The sequence below is a fragment of the Notothenia coriiceps genome, unplaced genomic scaffold (genome assembly GCF_000735185.1).
Source record: "Notothenia coriiceps isolate Sejong01 unplaced genomic scaffold, NC01 NC01_scaffold00017040, whole genome shotgun sequence".
NCBI classification, from domain to species: Eukaryota; Metazoa; Chordata; class Actinopteri; order Perciformes; family Nototheniidae; genus Notothenia; species Notothenia coriiceps.
In genome coordinates this window covers 33,185-58,720 of record NW_011349741.1, presented here as the reverse complement: position 1 = coordinate 58,720, position 25,536 = coordinate 33,185, and the positions used below count along the sequence as shown (strand labels likewise).

At 41.3% G+C, this 25,536-nt stretch overlaps 1 protein-coding gene across 1 annotated transcript in view; it reads left to right on the top strand.

Moving 5' to 3' along the window:
• LOC104950000 (ras-GEF domain-containing family member 1B-A) overlaps positions 1-25,536 on the top strand; it is a 39,180-nt gene that overhangs the window by 3,931 nt on the left and 9,713 nt on the right. The window contains exons 2-8 of the mRNA XM_010776436.1: positions 5,781-5,963; positions 6,303-6,425; positions 6,576-6,713; positions 18,667-18,882; positions 19,937-20,011; positions 20,956-21,051; positions 21,657-21,759. Of these exons, the coding sequence (XP_010774738.1) occupies positions 5,787-5,963; positions 6,303-6,425; positions 6,576-6,713; positions 18,667-18,882; positions 19,937-20,011; positions 20,956-21,051; positions 21,657-21,759 (928 nt within the window). The 5' untranslated portion in view covers positions 5,781-5,786. The remainder of the gene's footprint in view (positions 1-5,780; positions 5,964-6,302; positions 6,426-6,575; positions 6,714-18,666; positions 18,883-19,936; positions 20,012-20,955; positions 21,052-21,656; positions 21,760-25,536) is intronic.

Here is a 25,536-nt window from a genome sequence, read left to right as displayed (position 1 = left end):
CCCACCCCCACCCTTCCTCACTACTACTACTACTATTAAACACGCCACCCGGAAGCCAAATATACCTGTGACACAGTTGTTGCTGCCTGTAAGCATGCTGCACTTTGGGTTTAGGATTAGGGGGAAGGCTGCAGCTGGTGAGAACACACACTTTTGGATCTAATGCGGAGATAACAGTGGTGGTGTCGTCTTGCAAACCAATTAGCATTTATTTTGCCCCTTTCACACCGACGCGGTTCCAGGGTCGGTTCGGAGCTAGAGCCTGAAAAGCACAGTTTTCTCATGTTCACACCGCAGCGGAGCCGCCTCTAAGCTCCGGAATCCGGTTCGTTTCAAGCACCCAAAAAAATTGTCGGTCTAGAAGCAAGAACCGCATACATCACGGTAAAATGTGCCTGTAGAAAAAGGCTTATGCCACAATGGGATAGCAACAAGTAGTCAAGATAGTCAGTTTAGCTTCGGTTGCTATGCTAACATCACCCAATTTATACCAGAGAAACTTTCATAACAGCGTCAATTCAGACTGAAACACATTCGCTTAAGGGGAATTGGGGATATGTATCAGCTGCTTGTGTGACAGTCAGACAGTGAATACTTTACAGTGGCCACTGCCACGTGAGTTAACGGGAGTATAAACTCCGGTGGAAGAGCAGCCAGCACTGCAGCAGTCGGTAAATGCCGCTGAAACACATTAATAAACAATGAACCACGGCACTCCGGAGAAAAGTATAAGCTTGGAGAAGTCGTTATTTAATCTAATCTGGCTTCGTATGATTAAAAGCAACACGATCATCGACCCAACGCAGTCCCCCATTGTTGTTGTAGTGAACGCCATTGGGGAGAAAGTCAGCGATGTAAACAGTGACGTCATGATGCAGCAGCACCAGTCGGGCTCTGGGCGGTGTGAACAAAATGGGGGATGAAAAGAATAACCGGTTCTGAACCGGAAAAGCTCTAGCACGGAGCTAGAAAGGGAACTGTGTTGGTGTGAGAGGGGCGTTAGGTCTGTAAATAGGGTCTTAGTTATTGCCATACATGTCCCTTATCTTTCAAAGTACAGGTTCATTTCATTATCTGTCTTTCTTTAGTTTTCGTGAAGAAATCTCTAACCTAAGTTTATGTTAAGCGCTATATGGATACAAAGAGTAAAGTACAATCAATACAACATGCACAGGTTTGTCTTTTAAATTGGGTTTAAAATGCTCTCTATGGACCTACATGAACTGGTTGGCAAATATTCTGCTCAACTATAGGAGACAAAGGGAAGAAGACATCATTTTTTTCTTTGTATTAGCAACACAGCTTTTATCTGTGAGGCCCACATGGCCCTGGCAGCACAAGATGAATCCAAACGGAGTGCCTTTTCAAAGACATCCTAGAGGAAGATTGGTGTCACTATACTGAAGGTTAAATTCAACTTTCACCGCATGTGTAGGTCCACTTCCCTTTTAGAGTATGTGTGGGTTTGAGCAGTTGGACTCAACAGATCTGCAAAAACGCCAACTAGTAAGACTTCTTGAGATCAATTCCAGTCAAACTGAACTGGATGATAAAACTGGAGCCAATGTTAAAGTAGGGCAGCAACCAGGAGTGCACTTATGCTGGAAAACACAGATTCCCGATTCCACAAGTGCTCCAGTTTTCCCTTAATTAAAAACCCAGCAAACCACACTTGGAGGATGTCATAAGAATTATTTGTATATATTCTGAATTGATTAACATTTCAACTTTCTTTTAAGAAATAATATTGTTTTACGAAAAATTACAGTGTTAAAATTGTTGTTAATTCTCCGTCTGACCAAAACGACCCCCACATCAATGATCAGGACAGCGAGTGTGGGATAAGGGCCGTTGGTGGTTTACATCCCAGCTGGGAAAAGTGAATGATGCTTGTTCTCAGTCCTCCATCACCTGCTGCTGATGTGCTCTCCATCTGAACCCCCAGTGGTATGTGAAGCTGCTTTGTGGACAGTACATCTATTTGTTTGTACTTAGATGCCACCAAGTAAGAACTTGTGGTTCCGTGCGTCAAAGAAAAGAGCACTTGGGCTCAGCAAGAAACCCTCAGTGGAGTAAACAAAGGTCCAAATACAGTTTCCAGGTTATCCCTTCACCAGACTCATGATGTTGCAGTCTCTCTCTATCTGCAGGGGAGCCACATGGTGCAGCAGATGCTCGGGCCGCTGCTCTGACTCCTCAAACTCTCCTTTCTCATGGAAATGCCCACGGTTGTCTGAATAATAGCGATGGTCTGTGTGTGCATGCGTGCATTATGGGCCGGCATGCGTGTGAAAGTGAAAGGGTTGGGAGGTTTGTCTCGTGGTTGGAGGCTTTAAGGCAACATATGAATAAACAGGGCTAGTTTGGGTAGTTGTAGTGAGCGGTCAAAGAACACATAACGGTGCTTTGTGATTTTTAGAGCTCAGGGGCCTCATTTATAAAGCCTTGCGTAGGATTCACGTGGGAAGGTTGCTTACGTAGGACAAAGCAAATAAATACGCACAGACATTTTCTGATTCATAAAACACTGCATATCAGCGTAGGACGTTTCCCTTTATAAATCACAATCGACTCGAAATGCGGCGCAGCTTTTGCGGGCTACACGTAACGCATATTTGCCTATAATAGTCAAAGAAATGCCCCATATTAATATTCATTCAGACTGACTGCATGAAGAAGATCGCAGGAAATGACGACGGAACAGCTAAAAAAAACATCTCACACGTGTCAGACTTTGGTTATTTTGGGTTTTGGGGAGGTGGAGATAAATCATTGTTTGGTGGATGCAGTTTGAACCAGAGTAACAGCATGGAGGTCTGATCGTCACCAAAATAAATAAATAAGTGGTCAGAAAAAAGTGAATGACAAAATACACATAACCTTCCTCAGGCAGTGTGTCAGTGTGTTTGTGCCGGGGACAGGAGACCCCCCCCTTGATGAGAAACTGTAAGAAAGTCGGGGGATCCCTGAGGAGTGGAGTCAATTCATGTTTATTTTTTTATTTGGTGGTTTGTGTTCCAGCTGTCAATCAGCTTTCGATCAGCTGTGCGCAGCGTCTCCACAGCAGCCTGTGCGTCTCAACCCCCCCGCAGCAACTCTATATCCACCAGTTAAAGGAAATAAAACAAAAGTGTTGAGTTATATCAGCTGCCAAATCTACCAAATATATGGTGTTCTTAGTTTCCATACCTCCTGTGTTTTATGAGGGACTTATCAAGTCTTAGCAAAGGGCATAACACATGATTAAACATGATAGTATAAACCATGCTCGTATAACAACCAATAGAAATGCAAAATGGACGTAATTCTGTCCTTCTGCATACCGCATTGTCATAACATTAAGACAACATATTCGAGGTGGTTTTCAATAACATATCCGTATATATTTATTTCTCCAAGTTATGTTTTTGTGTGCACTGAGGAGTCTCAAACAGGCGTCTGTTTAATCATTTTAAGATTGGCTTCAATACATTTTTGCGAATGAATTATTCATATATGATACATGAGGTAACATTTTATTTATGGTATTATTTTCACATATTTCTCTCCATTCTTCCTTCTGCCAACGGTGTCGCAGTTTCTCGTCTCTCCCGTTTTTTTGTGCGTAATGCGTACGCATGGGTCTGCGTGGAGGACCGCACATTTTCCCGTCAAGTTTTTTTTAATTATAAATCGCTTGCTTAGAAACTGGCGTGCGCCATTTTTGGAGCGTATGCATCGTTTATAAATGAGGCCCCAGGACTTCTGTGTCAAGGTGTTAAAAGCTAGTAAATAGTTCCTGTAAATCTCCCCTCCGGTCTGTTCAGCAGATGTTCACTCCTTCTGATTTTATTTTATTTCTTATGTAAGCCGCCTGTGCTACCCACATTACATCACAGGACGGTGAAACCCTAAATGGTCTTGAACCTTGTGGCAGTGTGTGGGCAGGTGCATTTTATTCCTCCTGGCATCACGGTACCCGTCCCTGGCAGCTCCTGAAGGCTTCCTGACTCTGCAGGCAGCCACAGGGTGGCATATTGTCCAGAAGGCAGGAGGTGTTGAGGGCTGTGATGGGGTGTGGGGTGGTTGCACCCTGTGCGACCCCCTCTCTGTGTGAAAAGGCCTTTGTGTTTCCCCAGCCATAAGTCTGCCTGGCTTTGGATTGAGCCAAAGTGCCAGGTTCAGAGGTCAGGAGGCTGACAGAGGAAAGTGTGTATGAGCTTGTTGTTATATCTTTGTGAGGACCAGTTTGAGATTTATAAGTTATGACATTAAGATGTTTGGCAGTTTGAGGGTTCCCTTTTCTTGCAAATGGAAAGTGAAACTAATGAGCCGCAAAATGCACCTTTGCTCAGTTCAACACAATGTTTGTAACAATATATAAATCTGGATTGATATATTCATACAATGATCAAGGATCCAATATTATTGATGCAAGATGAAACATTGAAACAAATCATAAACAAATCCTCCATCAAACAATGCTTGCATTGGTAACTTAATGGGAGAATTATGAACATGTTTGTACTTGCAAAATACCTTTTTCCTTTGACCAATGATATAAATGTTCTCAAATGTAAAATGTCTGAACACATGCAAGCAGACTACAGCTATGCCTAATCTTATACTGTACAATATTTGAAAACAGTTTCAAATCAGTTTGATCAAAGAATAAATTAATCCGGATTCCGAATACATCAAGTCTGGAAGTTTTTCCTTGTCCGATGTGGGGGTCCAAGGACAGAGGGTGTCCTATTCATATTCTGTACAAACTGTGAAGTCCACTGAGAAACATGTGTAATATTGGGCTATATAAATACACTGTGATTGATACTTGAAGGTTTTCAAGATTTTTCATTCGGTAAAAAAGTAGGTCTGTTTACTGAGGCTTACAAATCATTCCTACTTTCTTAACAACTTCTCCAAAAATATGCTATGTTTTGATCAGTGCTAGTGAGACCCTAGCACCGATGACAACTCATGATGTAGGGAAGATGCTTTTCTTCCCTACATCATGAGTTGTTGTGCCTCATTGACACATGCGCACACACACGCACACGCACACGCACGTGGTAGCAGTGGAAGTAAACAAGCAATTTGATCATACCAAATGATTTCAGGGTAAACCAAGTGTCAGGACATCCTGCAGGGCTACATCTCTTGCATGTCCTTATCTCTGTCTGCGCATTTCCACACAGAACTTCCATTATGTCCCTGACGTCATGAGGCCAACTATCTTTTAGTTCGGCCTTCTGAATAAATGTATTGTCCCAATACAGATTTCTAGAAAGTATATGTGAAATGTAAAACCTTGATCTGGTTTGTTTTCTGAGAATTATGTTATTTCCTTTAGTTAACGGTTTATTCCCATGAGATGATGCTCAAAAGTTTGCCTTGCACTTGGCTGTAACCGGTTCTGGCGAGTTAAATTCCGTGGACAGCTCACTTCAAAGTTTTTAAAAGTGTCTATTCTCAATGATTTCATTGTATGGCTCACTCATGAACATCCTACGTTTCTTTTCTCTCATGCTTTTTGTGACTCAACCACAGTTTGCATTTCAACCCTAGACTTTTAGTCAACCATTGGTGTTTCCAAATAAACCAAATGCAAACCCAGAAACCGCAGAGATCCAGAGGCGGAAGGGTGTTTACTGACCTCGTCCAAACTTTTACCGTCTGTGTTTTGTCTGAGAGCTATTTTGGATTTATCTGGCCACTCTGCATCAGCGTTTGCGGTGAGATATCTATCGGAGAAGCGTGGTGGTTTACCGTTCTTGTGTTTGTCCTCTTTCTCTTTGCAGGACAACATGCCTCAGACACCACCGTTCACGGGGCATCTGAACACCAGCGGCTACAACAAGAATATGTACCAGACCAAAGAGGAAGGCTATTCTGGCCTCTATTATCATGACAACAACCTAACGTCTGGGTCCCTGGAGGCCCTCATTCACCACCTGGTCCCAACTTTAGACTATTATCCAGATGTGAGTATTGCTTTTATATTTTGTTTCCTGTTATTTTTACCAATGGTGTTTTTCTTTTTCTTTGCTGCCTCATCAAAGTTAAAAAGTATAGCATTTCTTCTTTTTGTTCTGTCTTGACCCTGTTGATGCCAAAGTGGCTTACTCATATTTTTCTTTCTTACTTTCCATACCACAGGGATTCAAAGTTGTAATTCTCCCTCCTTGGAATTTTTAAATTGTGTTCTTCATTTAAACATTTTAATTTCATGTTGATTAATAGCCCATTTTTAAATCTAAAACATTAAATTTAACATCACGCAGTTAGTTTTGTGGTAAATGTTGTATCTTTTATTTCCACAGAGGACATTCATCTTCACCTTCCTGCTCAGCTCACGTATTTTTATCCGCCCACACGAACTCATGTCGAAGGTGTGTCACCTTTGCATGGAGCAACAACGACTCAGCGACTCCCAAGCTGACAAGGTAATTTCTAGCTCTTCTGCATGAAGTTTAGGAATTTGTAGAATATTGTGTTCCAACAGGACTCCTACTCCTACTTAACAAATCTAGACCTTAACCTTGGTTTTCCCTATTGTTTAGTCAAATGTATTTGGTTATCTTGCACTTTTTCAGATACGAGTCAGAAAGATCGCTCCCAAGATCCTCCAGCTGCTGACTGAGTGGTTGGAAACGTTCCCGTACGACTTCAGGGATGAGCGGATGATGCGAAGTTTGAAGGAGCTCACCCACCGGCTGGCCAGTGGAGACGAGGTCAGTCTTTTTAGTGATGTTCACTGTAAAGATGCAACAAAACAGTTATCCGTACTAAATTAGAAATGTAACCAAAGACTTGTCTGCTGATAATATGTGTGGGTGTTATCACAAGCTAATGGATGCTGTTTTGTAGACTGCACGTGCCACAAAGCTACAGGCACAGGCAGATTTTTGCAGATAGTGGTGAAGGGGTATCTCTGGCAACAAAGCCATTTTTTAGGCTGGCCGAGTTGAGAGAAAAGCCCCATTGTTCATGGGCTAGGTGGCCTTTTTTGTTGCCTCTTTGGTGATCCTTCCTAGGCAGCATTTTAATTGTTTCACTGCTGCAGAGTTGAATTTCCATGGCTTAGCGTCCTGTTAGCCTCTGCTGCGCTGTTTGGATCAAAGTTTATTTAGCTTGGTAAAACTGTGCTTGTCTCTCACACTCTGTTATCTTTGTTGCACATGCAGACCCTCCACTGTTGGGTTTGATTCAGAAGTGTTGTTTTTAAAAACAAGTGACTAATGCATTGTGTGCCATGAAGGGAAATGCTAATATGGCAAATAAAACTCTTAAAATAAATATATCATTTTTTTGAGAAATTATTTTATTAGCTTTCTTGGTGAGAGTTAGATGAGAGATTGGTGATTGTCGATTAGTCACCATAAATACTAAAAGTAGGGGGAAAACGGCTAGCCTGTAAAGAGTTTAATTTTGCAACTAGAAATGTAAAAAATCTATTTGTGGTTTAAGCCATTAAATGGGCATTCCCATATAAATATTTAGAAAATTAATTGGTTGCTTTTTATTTTACATTACACCCATGTAAAACCAATACAACACCCATATTGCACCATAATTACACTGTTATTATACCCATTTTACACATGGACCACAACCTGTCAAATTACCATTTAAGTGTTAAAGGTTATCAGGTGTAACTATTTGTTGCTGCTATGTCTTATCCCACTGGGTCCCAGGATACGCTAATAATTTCCCTCAAATAAAAATCCTTGTTTAAGTTTTCCTATTCTGTACTTCTCAGGGAGTTTTCACAAACCGTCTTCGTCTCTTAACACTCTAATTACACTTCATATNATTTAGTAACAAATCTGAAAAATAAAAAATAAGAGCACACATTTTCTCGTTCATTTATACACACCAACTGTATCTGCAGTGACGGTCCGTAAATCTGATATTGACCATTTTTTTATGTCGACAACACCTGGAATATACAAGTTGTTATCTTTTGAAACGAGTAATAGACTAGTCAATGAATTAAGTTTAGATATGAGTATTATATAACACAATATATATATATATATATATATCGACGATATTGATCATTATTTGATCAATAAATGATGAGATAGATCGATCGATGGCAGATGTTGTACCCGGTCCCAAATCCTGATTGCAGGTACACCGTGAATGGAGTGTCGACCTTTACTATTAATGGCACGACAATCCATTTCACGATGGGTTGAATGTACTACGTAGTCGACTTTCAGTACTAATAAAAGGTATAAAAGAAGAGATCTACTTGTCCTTTTTATCACCTACCTCTGTTCCGTAGGTCTTCTAGGACCTTTATTAGGACCTACCTTTGCTTTCACTCACCTCTACCAATCCACCACTCCTACTTCTACTCCTACTTAAACTACTGGACAGATCTAGGACTCTAATAGTCCTCTCGGTATACTCAGCCTTTCGCCGTATCCCCCTTCCCTTTGGTGGAGTTGGTCTCCCTCTTTCTGGGGATTCTCTTGGAAGCGGCTGACGTCGTAGGGTGCAAGATGACCGGTCTCTTTCTAAAGAATAACGCCTTTTTTTCGGAAACTTATGTGGTCTGTGTGGAAGTTTCTCTCTCCGGTTGGAGGTCTACTCGAGGTGAGGGACGTCATGAAGTCTCCAGTAATGTCTACTCTACGAACACCGTTACCTATCCTCGTTTGGTTGGAGATGTCGCAAGTTTGGAGACGGTGGGTGTTTCTTGCAACGTCTGGTTGTATTTCTCGACCTTTAGGATTAGCCGTAAACTGGACGCGTACCCTGAAACGTCGAAGGTCCTCTTGGCACAGATGACCCTTTTGCTGTGTCCTACCGTACCAGCGACTTGTTGTACAGTGCGCTGGCAAAGGTCTGGGAGGAGTGTAGAGAGGTGAAGTGGCTGTTGCTCCGAGGTAGGTTGTCCGTTTTTCCCTATCACGACTTCTAGGGCAGGTACGGCAACTGTATCATCGTCATCCGACTTTTCCTATCACATCTACTGACCTCCTTTCTCTTGCCCTTCAAACTCCTAAATACACACACCTTAATTTTTATAGGTACCCTAATACGTGAGACAAAGTGAGAAGGTTTACCAGGTTTAGAATGGTCGTTGTAAAAGATACAAGTCCTAACATGAAAGGAAGAACTGACTTTATTAAGATCGGCTGTAAAAAAAAAATAATAGTTACCGCTACCTACAACTATTTTTATTTTTCAGTGATGTAAGAGTCACTAATTAAAATCGTTTACTTCTACTGTCATGGATTGTCTGTTTCTGGTCGGAGTAGTGGACAGGTCACTTAATTAGTCTGACTCTTACATCGACTGAAAATAAAAATAGTTGTAAGGTTACGGTGAACCATGTATTATTATTTTTGTATACAGTCCGATCTTTAATAAAGGTCTAGTTGTCGTCCTTTTCATGTTAGACTTGTTATCTTTTTGTACAACGGACCATATACCTTGGTAAACCCATCTGCACTTTGTCTCACAGTTATTAGTGGTCCTTATAAAAATCAATAAGGTGTTGTTGATTTAGAGTTGTTGAAGGCGCAAGGAGAAGAGGAGGGTCAGGAGTAGGATGTATAGGAAAGGTTCGGATGACGATGGATTATACAGTTGGTACCTGCCTAGAAGGGGTCGTGAATAGGGGAAAAAACGGGACAACCTACCTCGGAGCAACAGCCACTTCACTCTCTACACTCCTCCCAGACCTTTGCCAGCGCACTGTACAACAGTCGTTTGGTACGTTAGAACACAGCAGCAAAGGGTCGATCTTGTGCGCCAAAGACCTTCGACCGTTTGCAGGGTACGCGTCCATGTACGGCTAATCCTAAAGGTCGAGGAAAATGACACCAGACGTGCAAGACACACCCACCCCGTCTCCACAACTTGCGACATCTTCAACCAAAACGAGGTAGTAACGGTGTGGGGTACCGAGATAGACATGTACTTGGAGGACTTCATGACGTCCCCTCACCCTCGAAGTAGACCTCCAACCTGGGAGAGAGGGAACTTCAACACCAGACCACAAGTTTTCGAAAAAAAAGCGTATTCTTAGAAAGAACGGTCATTCTTGTCAACCCTACGACGTCAGCCTCCAAGAAGTATATCCTTCCAAGAAAGAGGGAGACCAACTCCACCAAGGAGAAGGGGATACAACGAAAGGCAGAGTATTACCGAGGAGGACTATTAGTCCTAGATTCTGTCAGCTAGTAGTTTAAGGAGTAGAGAGTAGAAAGTATGAGTGGTGGATTAGGGAGGTGATGAAAGCAAAGGTAGGTCCTAAATAAAGGTCCTAAGACCTACAGGAACAGAGGTAAGGGAAGATAAAAGACAAGTAAGATCTCTTCTTTTATACCTTTATTAGTACTGAAAGTCGACTACAGTAGTACATTGCAACCATCGTGAAATGGATGTCGTGCCATTTTAATAGTAAAGGTCGACACTCCATTTCACGTGTACTGCAAATCAAGGATTTGGAACGGTACAACATCATCGATCGATCTATCATCATATTCATTGATCAATAATGATCAATGATCGATCGATTATATATATATATATAGTAAGTTATATAATGACTCATATTAACTTAATTCATTTGACTAGCAATACTGTTCAAAAATACACCTATATCCAGTGTGTGAATAAAAAGAATGGTCAAATCAGATTTACGGACGTCACTGCAGATACAGTGTGTGTATTAAATGACGAAGAAAAATGCGTGTCTTATTTTTTATTTTTCAGATTTGTTACTAACATATAAGCTCGTTTTGTTGTACAATAGGTTATAAAGTTGGTATACCTAACACTACCTAGAATGGAAAATTAGGAGTCCTTACCCGTCTCTCCCCGTTTAATCGACCGTCTGACTTCAATCGAACACCTCTTTTGTCAGTCCTTCTACCGACGTTTTAACTTTGTACTCCAGTAGGCGTTACCAGTGTACTGGAAGTCTTTTACACTAAACCCACAGCCAGTCCTGATTATTACTCAACTTTAATTCCATATTGAACTTCACTGTCGGGGACGATCTGGCGACTCCCCTTCCTCCACACAACACTTGTACGACGCAGTGGAGGTCCAAGAATACCAAATTCACAATTGCCAAATAGTCCACATTGATAAACACGACGATACACGAATGCGGGGTCGACCCAGGCGTCCTATAGCGATTATTTAAAGGAGTTTATTTTAGGAACAAATTCAAAAGGATAAGACATTAAGAGTCCCCTCAATAAGTCGTTTTGGCAGAAAGCAGAGATATTGTGAGAATTAATATAGTCGAAAGTATAGATTACAAGAAAGGGGGCAACAGTGATAGCGCACAAGTGAGAGTCACACAATCCATCAGGACTACTTAGCACAAAGACGTACAGGACACAAGTGTGCGGCAACACGAGGACAGCATCTGTATGAAAACTCTATAGAACACCCACATACCAGTACACCTTACTTGATATAGTCCCACCAACTATCACGTACAGGACTACCAAAGTGGTGCGGCCAACCGACACGGAGACGAGCCATTTAACGCATGCGTTCAAACACATAGAAACCCCCTCCCACCACTACCTTCTTGTGTTTTGTACGGTAAATAGGAATACTATCTGTGTGGGGGTAGGTGCCGAAGTTGTGTTTTTGTGGCGTAGGGGTCTTTCAAAAATTACGCGCCAAAGTGTACTCGAGTAGTATCATTTTGTTCGGCATCATGAACTAGCGTGTTAACTTTAGAATTGTTTAGTTATGGGGAGAGTGTACTCGTGAAAAACCTGGTGTAATTGTCGAGGGGTACAGACGAGACAATTGCTGGAGCGTGTATTTTGTGGGTGGTGGTCATATGTGAGAGGTCAGTCAGTACCGAGTTTCTGTATCTTACCGAACACAAAAAAAGACCAGGGTATTTCTTTGTAGAAACTAAAGGTCGATCATAACCCGACGTCCACTTAAGTGTTGTGCGGAGGTTTTTCTGAAAACTACCTTTTTTAGATACAGAAACGGGGTTCCGGATTGTCTTTCGGTACATCCCGCCTTCATTAAGGAGACATGAAATGGAACGCACTTTTAAAATACGAGGCCAAATAAATTTCGCTAGTTATTCTTTGTACACCGAAACAAAAATTCACGTAGATATGTACAAAACTTTCGGTGTCCACAAAATTATTAGTTACCGATGTCGTAATCCATTACCGCAGATATGTGTAAATCCATTACCACATCTATTGACGTCGTAAAACAAAGTGTCGCGAATCTATAATAGCGATCGTCTACCCAATGTGAATACCCTTTTTCGTTCCGTTGTTCAAGAAATATAGGACTTGTTAGCAGATACTCCCCCCGGGGGTGAAATCGGCAGCAAACCGTTCGACCAGACATTGACATACCCTATGCCTTCCTAGGTTTGATACATAAGCCTCCAGAAGATTATTCGTTAGACGTCAGTAAAATCCAAGAGGTGAAATAAGTACAATCAAAATTGGCAGAGGTCGATTTTACTTATCACTATCGTTTTTGGTTTGTCAACGGATATAAATGACGCAATTCTTCAATTTGGGACCTTTTCAACCAAATTGCCTCTTAACACTTTATGCCGAAACCGATATTAAAGACGTGGTGACGGGTTTACACACGAAAGATTTCTTTATCGTCTCGAAACGTAATTTCAGCCTGGGTCAGTTATTTATAAACACACCCTTTCGATTGGTAACACCTACGATTTGGAAAAAACTACTTCGTCTTGAAACTGAAATAACGTATTTTCTTTCTTTTCTTCGTAACTGTTTTAGCCGATTTTCGTTTTCAACTCCCTACATTTTCAACAGTACGTATAGGCATCTTACTTTGGGGTGGTACTATTATTCGTACTAAGGAACGAGCCTTTCACACTGCCCCGTACCGGTTATCCAATATTTCAACCATAGGATTTGATGGATCTTACCTTTTATCCTCAGGATGGGCAGAGGGGCAAATTAGCTGGCAGACTGAAGTTAGCTTGTGGAGAAAACAGTCAGGAAAGATGGCTGCAAATTGAACATGAGGTCATCCCAATGGTCACATGACCTTTCAGAAATGTGATTTGGGTGTCGCTTCAGGACTATATGAGTTGAAATTAAGGGTATACTTGAAGTGACACCCCTGCTACACCCTAAAATTGTGTGTGACATGCGCGTCACCTCAGGTTCTTATGGGTTAAGTGTTAAAGGTTATCAGGTGTAACTATTTGTTGCTGCTATGTCTTATCCCACTGGGTCCCAGGATACGCTAATAATTTCCCTCAAATAAAAATCCTTGTTTAAGTTTTCCTATTCTGTACTTCTCAGGGAGTTTTCACAAACCGTCTTCGTCTCTTAACACTCTAATTACACTTCATATCTAATGTTCTTTCCCCTCCGTGTCACTAGTGGAAGCGTTCCCACTTCACTTTTCTCCAGTCTAGACATATTATTGGGTTAGTCATGATGAATCAGGGTGGTTTTAGTGCATGTCCTGATGGTTTCACACGCCGGTTGCTGTGCTCTGCTCGGTAATGCGTACCAAGTTTGTGTATCTTTGGGGGAGGGTGGTGATGGAAGACACAAACATCCATTTATCCTTATGATAGACAACCCCCATCCACGGCTCAACACAAAAACACCCATCCCCAGAGTTTTAATGCCGGTTTCACATGACTCATCAATAGTACAAGCCGTAGTATTGATCCACAATTGAATCTACAAATCAATACCCCTCTCACATGACACTTGGACACATTAACAGCTCCCATGTCTGCTCTGTTATACACCTCTGCACATAAAACACCCACCACCAGTAATACACTCTCAGTCAGTCATGCTCAAAGACATAGATGCTGTGTTTTTTCTGGTCATAAAAACATCTTTGATTTCACACTAGATTGGCTGCAGGTGACATTCACAACACGCCTCCAAAAAGACTTTTGATGGAAAAATCTATTCTTGCCCCCAAGGCAACAGAAAGCCATGTAGCGGAAGATTCCTCTGTACTTTACCTTGCGTGATATTTTATGCTCGGTTTATTTAACATAATAAGATAACATGTGCTTTGTTTAAGTGCATCTATACATGTTTTGAAAGCCACAGGTGTTTTAAAATAATCAATGGCTACACCATTAGGTAATGGCGTCTATACACCATTAGGTAATGGTGTAGATAACTGCAGGCATTTTGTTTCACAAGCGCTTAGATATTTCAGCTACAGATGGGTTACACATTATGGGAAAAAGCAACAACAAGTGTCTTTATATTCTGAACAATCGTCTATGAGGGGCCACTTTACCGTCGATTTGCACTGGTCTGTAACTGTATGGGGATAAGAGGATCCAAACTATGCATTCGGAGGTCTTTAATAAGCATCTGCAGTATTTTAGGTTCTCCACTTTATTCATGTTTAGTCTTTACGTCTCCAGCTAAAATGAATGTGATAGCAACCAAACAGTTGCCTATATTTACTGCGTTAAAAGTTAAACCCGGAAAGTTGGTTTAACAGGAGAATTGTGAAATACCTTTGGCTATAATTTCTCACACTGCCCAAATGTGTGCTTTCTAAGAAATAGCATGAGCTTTCCTTAAAGTCTGGACAGTCAATAAATCATTTGTGTGGGAAACCTAACCAATGTGGATGCTACCTTTTTTGAATGAACAGAACTTTTGACTTATGCCATTAAAAGAAAGAAAAGAACATTGACAAAATCGCTAAAAGCAAAAGTTGAGGGATGTAAAGTTGTCATGCATATCCGTAGATGATAACCCCATGATAATAAAGCATGATTCCTTGCTCTGGAAAGTGTGAACGCCATGGCGCAGTCCAATAGTGTGATCAGAACTCATTTGCTTCAATGTTTCTCATAGAAAACCAAGGCAAGGCAAGTTTATTTATATAGCACCTTTCAACACAAGGCAATTCAAGGTGCTTTACAAAAATGAAAGACATTCAGACAAAGGCATTTAAAAACAGTCATTACAAAGAAAAGATAATAAAAGAAACATTAAAAGAAAAAATACATGAATAACAAGTACATGAATAAAAAGTACATGAATAAAAAGTTACAGTGCAGTTTAAGATATGAATAGTTCACACAGAAGTTCCACTTTACTGATTAACACAATGGCTCAGTTTGAATTTAAAAGCAGCGACAAAAAGATAAGTCTTCAGCTTGGATTTAAAAGTAGTAAGAGTTGCAGCGGACCTGCAGGTTTCTGGGAGTTTGTTTCAGATATTTGGAGCATAATAACTGAACGCTGCTTTAACCTAGACGTCCAACTGTAAGCAGGTCTTTAGTATAGCGTTTAAGAGCATTGACCGCAGCGCTCTGGGAAAGGGTTTGAGTCCAGAATAGATGTCCCAAACATCTGGTCAGAGTCGTGTCCAGACCACACTCAAAACATTCCAGGACCTTGATCTCTGTTGCAAGACTGTCATTATGGATGTGGTTGGATATATAGGGAAGCAGCAGTCAAGAAGAAAACAAGTGCCGTGATCTTCATCTGACTTCATTTGATGGTTATGGGTTCTTGCCTTCCCTCAAAATGTGCAGTTTCTAAGTTATTTTTTTCTGCTTTATTATATAAAACAGCTCCCATATTATAAATCCAGTGTGCATGCCTGGCACAGTTGATGCAAGGCATTTCTGTATTTGACAAATTGTGCATGCACGTTACCATTTCATGGCAGGTGCCACGGTTTGTTCGAAGTGTTGAACATCAACTTCAGGGTAAAGTAATTGGTGGTCATTTTCCAGAGCTCTAGGCTTGAGTATTATGACTCATGGTAGACTTAAATTATGAAAAACAAGTACTTGACTCAAAATAGTCAGCATTCAGAGAGCTCCATGACTTGCAAATCGCTTACGAAACATTGACTTGGCTAGAATGATTTGAGAAGGGACCTGGACTTGAAGCAACCGAATGCTACATGCCAATGAATCACCGGTAGGCGGTTGGGTGGCATTTCTTTCTGATGATGTCTTGGCAACAGGGATATGTTTGTAGATAATTCCCTTCATTGCAGATTGTACTATCTGTTCATTAGTGCTGCTTGGCTAACCTGCTAAAAACAGTGAGGCTTTTTGTGTGGGTCAGGTGGAACCCCACAGGAAGTAAAAACATGCAGCCAAGAAAACAGGACCTCCAGCTATATGATGGCAGGATGCAACCACACGCTCAGTCATTGTGACTTGTACTGAGCAGCCGTCTGCCATCTCAGGATCACTGCCAGGGTCAATAGCGTAGGGAACCACATGCCCCTAACCGGCACTCTCATCCATAAAGCCAATAGTTTTAATGAACAAGTGTGAAGCCCTCTGCTCAGAAATGTCAGACGGGCTGTTGTCTCCAAGATTGGTGACTATATATATCTGACCCTGGCACGTTCTCTGTTTGTGGCGGGGACAGAAGCTTCGGCAGATGGCTGACTTTGGTGTGGTAACTGGAGCGGTTTCCACTGGTGGCTTGTCTCACTGTTGACCAACTGTGGGTGTGGTCAAGCCTTTGCTGAGTGTGTACAGGACTCAAAGGAGAGTTATCTGATACCAAAACCATTGGTTGAAAGACAGAAGAAAATTTGACAAACAAACTGACAATTCTGATTGTTTAATTTGCTTTTCATGCCAAACATATTTGATTACAGCTTTTCCAATGTTAGGATTGGCTTTTTTTCTAGTACATTATTTGGATTATCTTGGAATATATTTGAATTTAGATAGTTGGGCGAAAAAAGAGCAAAATAAAGACTTGGTCGTCACCATTTAAATGTAAACCATTTTTTAATACTTAATCCATTTATTGAAAAAATTATAACTTCAAATAAATTACATTACTCGTAATAGTCTTAAGTAGTATCCTTAGTTGTTTTTTGTTAAAAATGTTTTAGATGTTTTCTCTGATCTCCAATCCGTCTTGGCGCCTACTACTATTAGATATTTTTTCTTCCACAGCTTCATTTTTCTTAACTCTGTGAAGTGTTTTTTCAATCAACCCTTTCCGAAAATGCAATATCCAGAGAGCTGCAGTTGCTTGGCTGACATGCAGTGTCTGTTCATGTTCCATCATACCTATCACAGCCCCAGCACCACACAGACAGATCCATTAGTCATGCCCTGGGAAGTGAATTTCAGAAAGGGTCCTGCCCTGGCTGTTTCCCGCAGAGTGATGAGCGCCTGCCCATTTTCCCCCACTGACAGCTCCCCTTCAAACTTGATGCTGACAATGTTCTGGACCTCCACATCAATTATAATGCCCTGCTGTGTTTCTACCCACCCTGTTGAAATAGTCTTGTTTGTAAAACCCAGATCCTGGAGGCTGATTTGACAGAAAGTTGAGGGAGGAGGAGGGATGTGGTCGTGAGAAAAGCAGCACATACCGGTGGTATGGAAAGAGGCCATGAACAGGATCTTCCAAGTACATACAATAACACACAGACTCTTCTAAATGTACACAATCAAATACACATGTCCTTATTCCCTCTTTTTGCCAACTTCGCAACTGCTGTCAGTGAGGATCATCTAATCGTGGTCAGTTTGGACTCAAGGTTCAAAATAGGACGATATATTAATCTAGGAGGCAAGAGCTCTGAGTCCCCTCCCCCCTTTGCCACTTGTTGAGCCGAGAGGCTAAATGAGGCCAGCAGGAAGAGGCATAACGTTGTGAGTGACCCTCCCTGTACATGAACAAAAAGCCAAAATAAATTCTGGAGGCGTCTGATTTGAGGGTCGTTCTGCGGTTTGGGCCGAAAGCTTGCCTCAGTTAGTTCTGCTGACATGTAGTCAACAGGAGCGTTGTAAATTCCAGTGAGCTTGTTATCACTCTCTGCCAAAAATGAGTGGTTAGGGATTAACCTAAATGCCTACAGCTGAGCACAACAAAGTGGCCGCACGCATGCAACGGGAGGTTTAGGTCACTTTATATAACACTTGTTCTTGTTCTCATAGAACCCCGGAAATAAATTGGCATTTAACCATTCCGGTTTGCAGCCATGTAACTGTGATGTTAGTTTATAGCATTATGTTAGCTTTTTATTACTGCCAATTGCATTTCATGCTTCATTTACAAAATCATAAAGTGGTGCTAATATGTAAAAATGATCCTGCTGAGCAAAACCTGTTAAGCATCGTAAATGTGTGTTTGCAACAGATCTTATTTTCTGCAATATTCCAAAATTCTACGAGCTAATCCCTTCGCTTTTTGTCGAGGGAGTCCTTGCGATGCTTACATTCGGGATGGCCTACGAAAATACGTCATCACTGGACCACTCGATTACCTTTGCCAATGAGGTTATGTACGGCTTGAGCTGTTTTTCTGTCAGCAGGAATACATTTATTGTTTTCAATCAGAAATGGTTCTGGGTTGTTTTTGCACCCTTAGCAAAAAAATACAACGGATCTTCTTTGTAGTGTCCATGTTGTACCTGTTCAAGTGTCTCCATTGCGCTTCAGACCTACACCCATCTTGATATTGTGATTAAGAGATTGTGGTACTATAGGGTTTCTCAAAGATCGAAAGAGAGTTTTGTCATGCAAGGAACCTTGATATGCTGAAGCTTTATGGAAATACTAATAACCATTTCTGAAGGTGTGCATCAGGGAATATGTTGGGGCCTGAGTTAATCAATACAACTTTCTTTTGAAGCTCCTTACCTTGACTTCTTACAGATTGTTTTACCTTTTCAACTATTTCCATCCACCAGGTTTACAGGAAGGCGGTCGGTCAGATGAGCCAGGGTCTGATCAGGAGGCTGACGGTGCTCAGCCAGTACGAGGAGGCGCTGGTCAAGATCAACGCCACGGCTGCTGAGCGGCTGACGGCTGTTAAGGCGAAGCCCCAAGCGGCCACCCAGAGAGACATGCTGTCCATCTGCAACGACCCATTCACTGTGGCCCAACAGCTCACACACATAGAACTGGTGAGTCTTTATATTCTTAATTTCGGTTTTTTGTTTTGTTTTCCTTTCTTACGTCAAGGACAATCCCCATTGATCTACAGAAACATGTTATGGAGCCAGTCCTGGCCCACAACACCAATTTTCTGCCTCGTCCTAAAATCCATTCTCTAAATTATTTGTTGTGATTTGTTAAACCAATGACTTAAACTCATATAGACATTTGTGGCAAAGAGAATAAATCAATGCTGAAGAGGAGAACATGTGAGAGAAATGGGAGAGCTGACATGAATGATGGTTTAGAAATCCGTGTGGTCGCCGAGGTGCACCGAACGCCACAGTTCCTCCCACGTCTGACCTACCACAGCATTGATTTTAAACACTGTCGTTGACCACAGCTTTATATTCATTACCTGTCAGTTTGTCTTTGAAAAAACAAATCAGTCAATCGTAAACATCAAGGTTGTCTACCGAGATGTATAACGTTTACTCCTAATTTACATGTTCCCATGCATTTTTTTAACATATGCATTGTAAAACAAAAATTCAAGCTAAGATGAACTCCTATTAGTTTTGAAACGTACTTATGTGAGATGTAAATCTTGTGATGTAGCATAATTACCGGTGCTTGAATAAGTATGTAATCTAGTCACATTCTCTTGGATATATCTGTTAGCAACACACTGTTTATTAAACTTAATTTACTTTAGATTTAAAGAGGCCCTATTATTCTTTTGGGGGTTTTTCCTTTCCTGTAATGTGTTTATACAGGTTTTTGTACATGTAAATGGTCTTCAAAGGCTAACATTTCAATGTTCAAAGCTCTGTTTAAGCATTGAAACATGTCACAGTAGATGCACACTGTACAGATGTTGTCGATTTCTGTGTTCAGCCAAATGAGTTAAGGCATCTCCATGTGGTTAGTCCATGTAAATGTATTGATTGTATGACCAACAAATATGCTTTATCATGAGATATATATATATATCCTTATCCAGTTAAGAATCTACCTATATCAGGATAAAAGATTTTGGCCACATCGTCCGGCAAACTAAATATTTGTTCCTTTCCTTCTCAGGAGAGACTGAGTTACATCGGACCTGAAGAATTCGTTCAGGCTTTTGTCCAGAAAGACCCTCTGGACAACGATAAGGTAATGTCTGCATGCTTTTCTATCTGCAAATCGGCAGATAGGAGGAGTATATACGGATCAGTAGTTATGCAATCTTCTTTTGGCTGTAATCCTGTGTGCAGACCTGATCAATCTGCGCCTGATGTGGGTTAGAAGACAGACGGCCTAGTTTCTGTTCCAGACAGATGTAACGTTTACACAACACACAGATCGGCCCCCGCACAGGTCAAAGTGAGGGCAGCGGATTTCTAGACCGTAGCAGCAGACCAAATATCCGCTCTTCACACACGTTCAGAAACACACACTCGGACACACCTCACCGACAATTTTCAAAAATCATTCCAGTGGCTGGATGTGCATGCATGCACCCTCATCTCCTAGCAACCGCTGCTGCCAAGCGTTTGTTTAGGGAAGGGGCGTGTTTGTTTCTTAATGTGTTTGTCTGGCCGTGGGGTTCTCTTGTCTGGCATTCGGCTGCTAGGCAACAGTCCCCCTTTTTTTTGGAAGTGAGGTGACGGGGGGGTTAAGGCTGCCTTTGTGCCTCAGGCTAGCCTTCTTTCTATTGCAACGAGGTGTGTGTGTGTGTGTGTGTGTGTGTGTGTGTGTGTGTGTGTGTGTGTGTGTGTGTGTGTGTGTGTGTGTGTGTGTGTGTGTGTGTGTGTGTGTGTGTGTGTCCAGTGGCGTAAGGCCAGAGGAATGTGTGGAATTGGATCAAGAGGAATCCACACAAAGGACCAGCATGCATAATGTGAATAACATTGACCACTATTGTGCGTATAGAAGCAGCATGAAGTTAACCGTGATTGGCTACAGGTCTTTCTAGCCAAATAGTTTAATTTGTATGCATTCACTGAGGGTAATGGGGGAAAAAAGCAGATATCAGCTATATTTTTTCCACTTCATCACTTTTCATGCTTTGCGACAAGCTAAAATGCTAATTAAAAAGTCTGTTGTTGTCGTTTTAGAGCTGCTTCAGTGATCACAAGAAGGCCAGCAACCTGGAAGCTTATGTGGAATGGTTCAACAGACTCAGTTATCTGGTGGCTACAGAAATCTGCATGGTGAGTAATGAACATGAGGCCAACCGGCCAACCCCACTCTTGAATTAAAAAAAGAACAGCGCTATGCATAAGGACTGCTATTACTGATTGTTTTTAATGAACAAAATAGTGACAAAGCTTGTATGGTCCAATCAAAAATCTGAAACACCAACATTTCCATTTATAAACTGAAGAGAGAACGGCAAATTCTCAGTCTTGAGAAGCTCAAAACTAAAATGTTTGGCATTTCTTTCCTCAATAATTGACTTGAATGCTTAATTTATTATCAAAGTTGTTGTTAATCTTTTTTTTCTGGAAATAAACTGGTCATTCCAGTGTTAGAGGCGACCTCGACACTTATTATATTACTTCAAACTGAGAAAACTGCATCACATTAAAGAAACTGGAACCAGTTAATGTTTGTTTTTTTAATAAATTGCTTGCTTTAGCATCAAATGGGTAGTAAAAGTGAAATTATTGCCACAAAAACGTCCAATACATCAAAAGCAAACCTTAACAAATGTATCTTCAAGTACAAGCAAACCACACTTTTATTAAGCAAGCTGATAAAAAAAAAAGAACAATTACCAGACAGTGTTCTCCAATGCTCTTCATTTTGTTAACAGCCCGTGAAGAAGAAGCACCGAGCTCGGGTCATGGAGTTCTTCATTGACGTGGCGCGTGAATGCTTCAACATCGGAAACTTTAACTCCCTCATGGCCATCATATGTAAGTTGTGTTCTTCTTTCTTCCCATGAAATAGGACCATAGGACTTGTTCTTTGCACTTGTTCCCTCCGATCTGTGTTCCTCTATCTGGACATCAGCGATTTAGATCAGCTGTGCAAATGCAATTTGTTGTTTATTTAGAATGTCTGCTATTTATCCTTCCCTTGTAGCAGTAACCGCTCATAACGAACGTAATATACTCGAGTCTAATGATATTAGTGAGGCTCAGAAACAGAGTGAACGTTGCAGCACTTCATGCAGATAATTGTCTGTTTGTCTCTGTGGCCTCTGCCGTTGGCATTCCACTGCTTACAAACACAGAAACATATTCACTCAGACTGCATCTGAGAATTATGGGTACTGTGAGGTCAGCAAGTGACTAATACTTGGGTGAAAAGCTTTTATTTTTGGTTTCATTTTGGCCTTGTTGCAACATGTGTGGTGAGAGAGGGGCTCCCTCAGAAGTCTACAACTATCCAAGGGTTTAGTTGGACAGGTAGCAGCAGCATTTGTTTAAAGGGGCCCTATTATGCTTTTGGGGGGTTTCCCTTCCCCGTATTGTGCTATATCGCTTTTTGTGCATGTAAATGGTCTACAAAGGCTCAAATCCAAAAGTTCCTTCCAAAGGGAGTTTATCTCCCACACACTAACGCATTCTACATGATAGACTAAGGGTCGAATCATCTCTAAATGGTTGACCAATCACAACAGAGCCAATCGGGCGGTGTGAGCAAAATAAATAACTTTTGGTTATTAAATATCGTCCACCACAAAGAGATCTCATAAAAAAGTAATCCCTCGTGATAGTGAGGTGTGCTGATGATCGGAAGGTTCCGAGTTCAAATCCCGCCTGGAACATCACTACTAGTGTGCCCTTGAGTAAGGCACTCAGTTACTCCAGGGAGAATGTCCCTGTAATTGGTCATTGTAAGTCGTCTGCTAAATTGTAAATTATATTTTTGGGAGAATAAACCCCACAGATCCTCAACTCCGGTGTGTCACTCATTAACAACCAGTGTTCTGCTAGTTACTGAAAACCAGTAACTAGTTACCATTACTAGTTACTTCATTTCAAAAGTAACTCCGTTACTTTACTGATTACTTACACCAAAAAGAACAGTAACGCATTAGTTACTTAAAAAAAGGGCTCCCATTAATGCCCTTTTATAGCCTTCATTTCAGTACTGTTATTGCATTGGAGAATAATACAATATGTTGATCAAGAAATAGCAATAGAAATAGTAGAAATAGCCTGCATGTGTTCTACAACATACCGTGCAATGGCTTTATCAACTTTTCCCTGGCTAGCAGTTGTTAGAAATTAAAATCAATGTTTTGTAGCATAATTTAGTTGGAACATACCGTCTGTTTAAATGCTATTTACTCTGGAAAAAAACGGAAGTTCTCAATACCAAGCTTTTATTCTGAAAAGCATTCATGACGATATCCGGGAATACCGTCAAGTAGTATCATTAAAGTGACTATTGACGCCGTTAACATGTATTACATATAAAGTTATGAAAGAGAGAAGGAGGAGAAAAGGCGTGCTCGACAAAAGTGAAATAGTGAGAATATCTCCAGGCGGAGAAACTCGACTTGAGCTCCGCTGCCGCCATGATAGTCTTGTTAGTTAACACAAACACGCCCACAGCGCGTCTCCGCATGTGACACAGGAAGTATCTAAGTACATTTACTCAAGTACTGAAAAAATAACGGAGTAACGCACCATGTAGTAACGGTAACTGAGTTACTGAATTTAAAAAATAACGCGTTAGAGTACTAGTTACTGACAAAAATAACGGTGTTAAAGTAACGCGTTACTTTGTAACGCGTTAGTCCCAACACTGTTAACAACGCAACACAGAGCAACAAGAACGTTGTCTGCTACAGTAGCCATGATCTCGCATGTATTTTCTTATTTGAGGGGGGGGGCGGATGCGTGGGCCACCCGAATAGGTTAAGGGGCCTTTGGCTTTTCCTGCCGGGGTGGGGTGCGGTGCCCCCACAAATAGATTAAAATGATGTGGGAAACACTACATAATATGTCCTCTTGTAAACTTTGAATTTGACTTATGGCTGGATAATTATTAGTGATGAAGTAAAACCTTTAATTTTTCATTTCACCTTTACCAAAGCTACTTAAAGGAATACATCACCCACAAAATTACCATGTATGTAACGATTATTCACCCCATGCAGCCTTGTATTCCCAAAAGAAAAAGGGTTCTTAAGTTGTATTTAATAGCTTTGAGTCGTAAATGTGTGATAAAATGTACCTTAAACATGATAATATTCCAAGCAGTCCAAAAGCACCTTAACACAGTTTAGAGACCTCGCTGCAGGACGGGCTCTGGGGATCCAAGAGATGTCCCAGGGTTTACTGCACAGGGCATCTGGTCATCCTCTCAGGCCAGAGGGGGGAGGCCCTGTGTGTCCAGATCAATGAGGGGGAGGGAGGGAGGGGGTTGAAGCTGGAAGTTGACGCAGAACAAACCATACAGGCAGATGGTCAGCACTGACCAGAAAGAGTGAGCCCACAAGGGAAGAGGGAGAGAGGGAGGGACTGAGGGAGAGGAGAGGATATTGGAGTGCCAGCTGTCCTCTCTCCTTCTCCCCAGAGAGATAGAAAGAGAGCCACAGGCTAAACCCACCTCCAGGGAACCACCAGGGTTAGAGGATGTGTTTGGGATCTAATTAAAGGGTTAGTTCGCACAAATTATGTAAGCTAATAAACCGCACCTTTATCTGGGTTTAGCCGGACTGATCTGTGTTTGGCTCTTGGAGGAGCAAGTCTGCTTGGATTCTTTTATTGTTAGCAAGAAATTAACAGATTTTTTTTTTCTTGACCCAACCCATCACAGGCCAGGATCAGAACAGCCTTTAGTTTAGAGAAAAATATCAAAACTTGGGTGAAAAAAACAGAAACTGTGTGTGGCTTGGTAGAATAAATAAAATGATGCTTCCAGAATTTAGTCAAATGTATATACAAATGTTTTACAGTATATGACTTGCCCACGAAAATCTTTTTAAAGGCAGGTTCCGGTTGGCCAACATTTATAAAAATATGTTTAATTTGTAGAATAATAATAGAGAATATGTGACGTACTCGAAAAGAGGAATACAGGCAGGTTCAAATTGGCCAGATTTTGTATTGATATCTATAGAAGCGATAAGTTGTATCAAAAGAAAAACAGATTTGTAAGGGCTTAGCCTACTCTTTTTTTAAATACAATATTAAAAGATACCCACTGTTAGTGTCTCTTGATTGCTTCTGCAACATTGTGTTGGTGCTGAGAAGGAGAAGACATAAACGGTATATTATTGTTCCCATAAAGGGGAGTGTGGGTCCCAGCGGGGCGACTACCACACCCCACACCTGTCCACAACACACACACTAGTGTCTGTGAGTAAATGGAGCCGTTTTACTGGCATGACATGATCTGAAATTTTGCCTGTGCTGTTCTGAAGTGGTATGTCCAACTCAAAGTGTCTCCTGGAAAGTTGAATGGGTTCAGGAAGAAAATGAGATTTAGCGGTGTAGGGTTTTATATTTCTCTGTGTGGATAGGACTTCTTTTGTGTGTGCTGGAGGGTTGTTTTGTGTTGTTCTGCTCTGGCGGTGACCTTTGGTGCCTGAACCTCACACACACAGAATTACCATATGGGAAGCAGAGAGCCTGGAGGGGAAACCAGGCGTGTGTTAACTCTATTGTTACTGCGGCCTTTTGCCTCGCTGCATCAGAAGAAACAACAGTGGGAAATAAAAAGAAAAGGGGGGG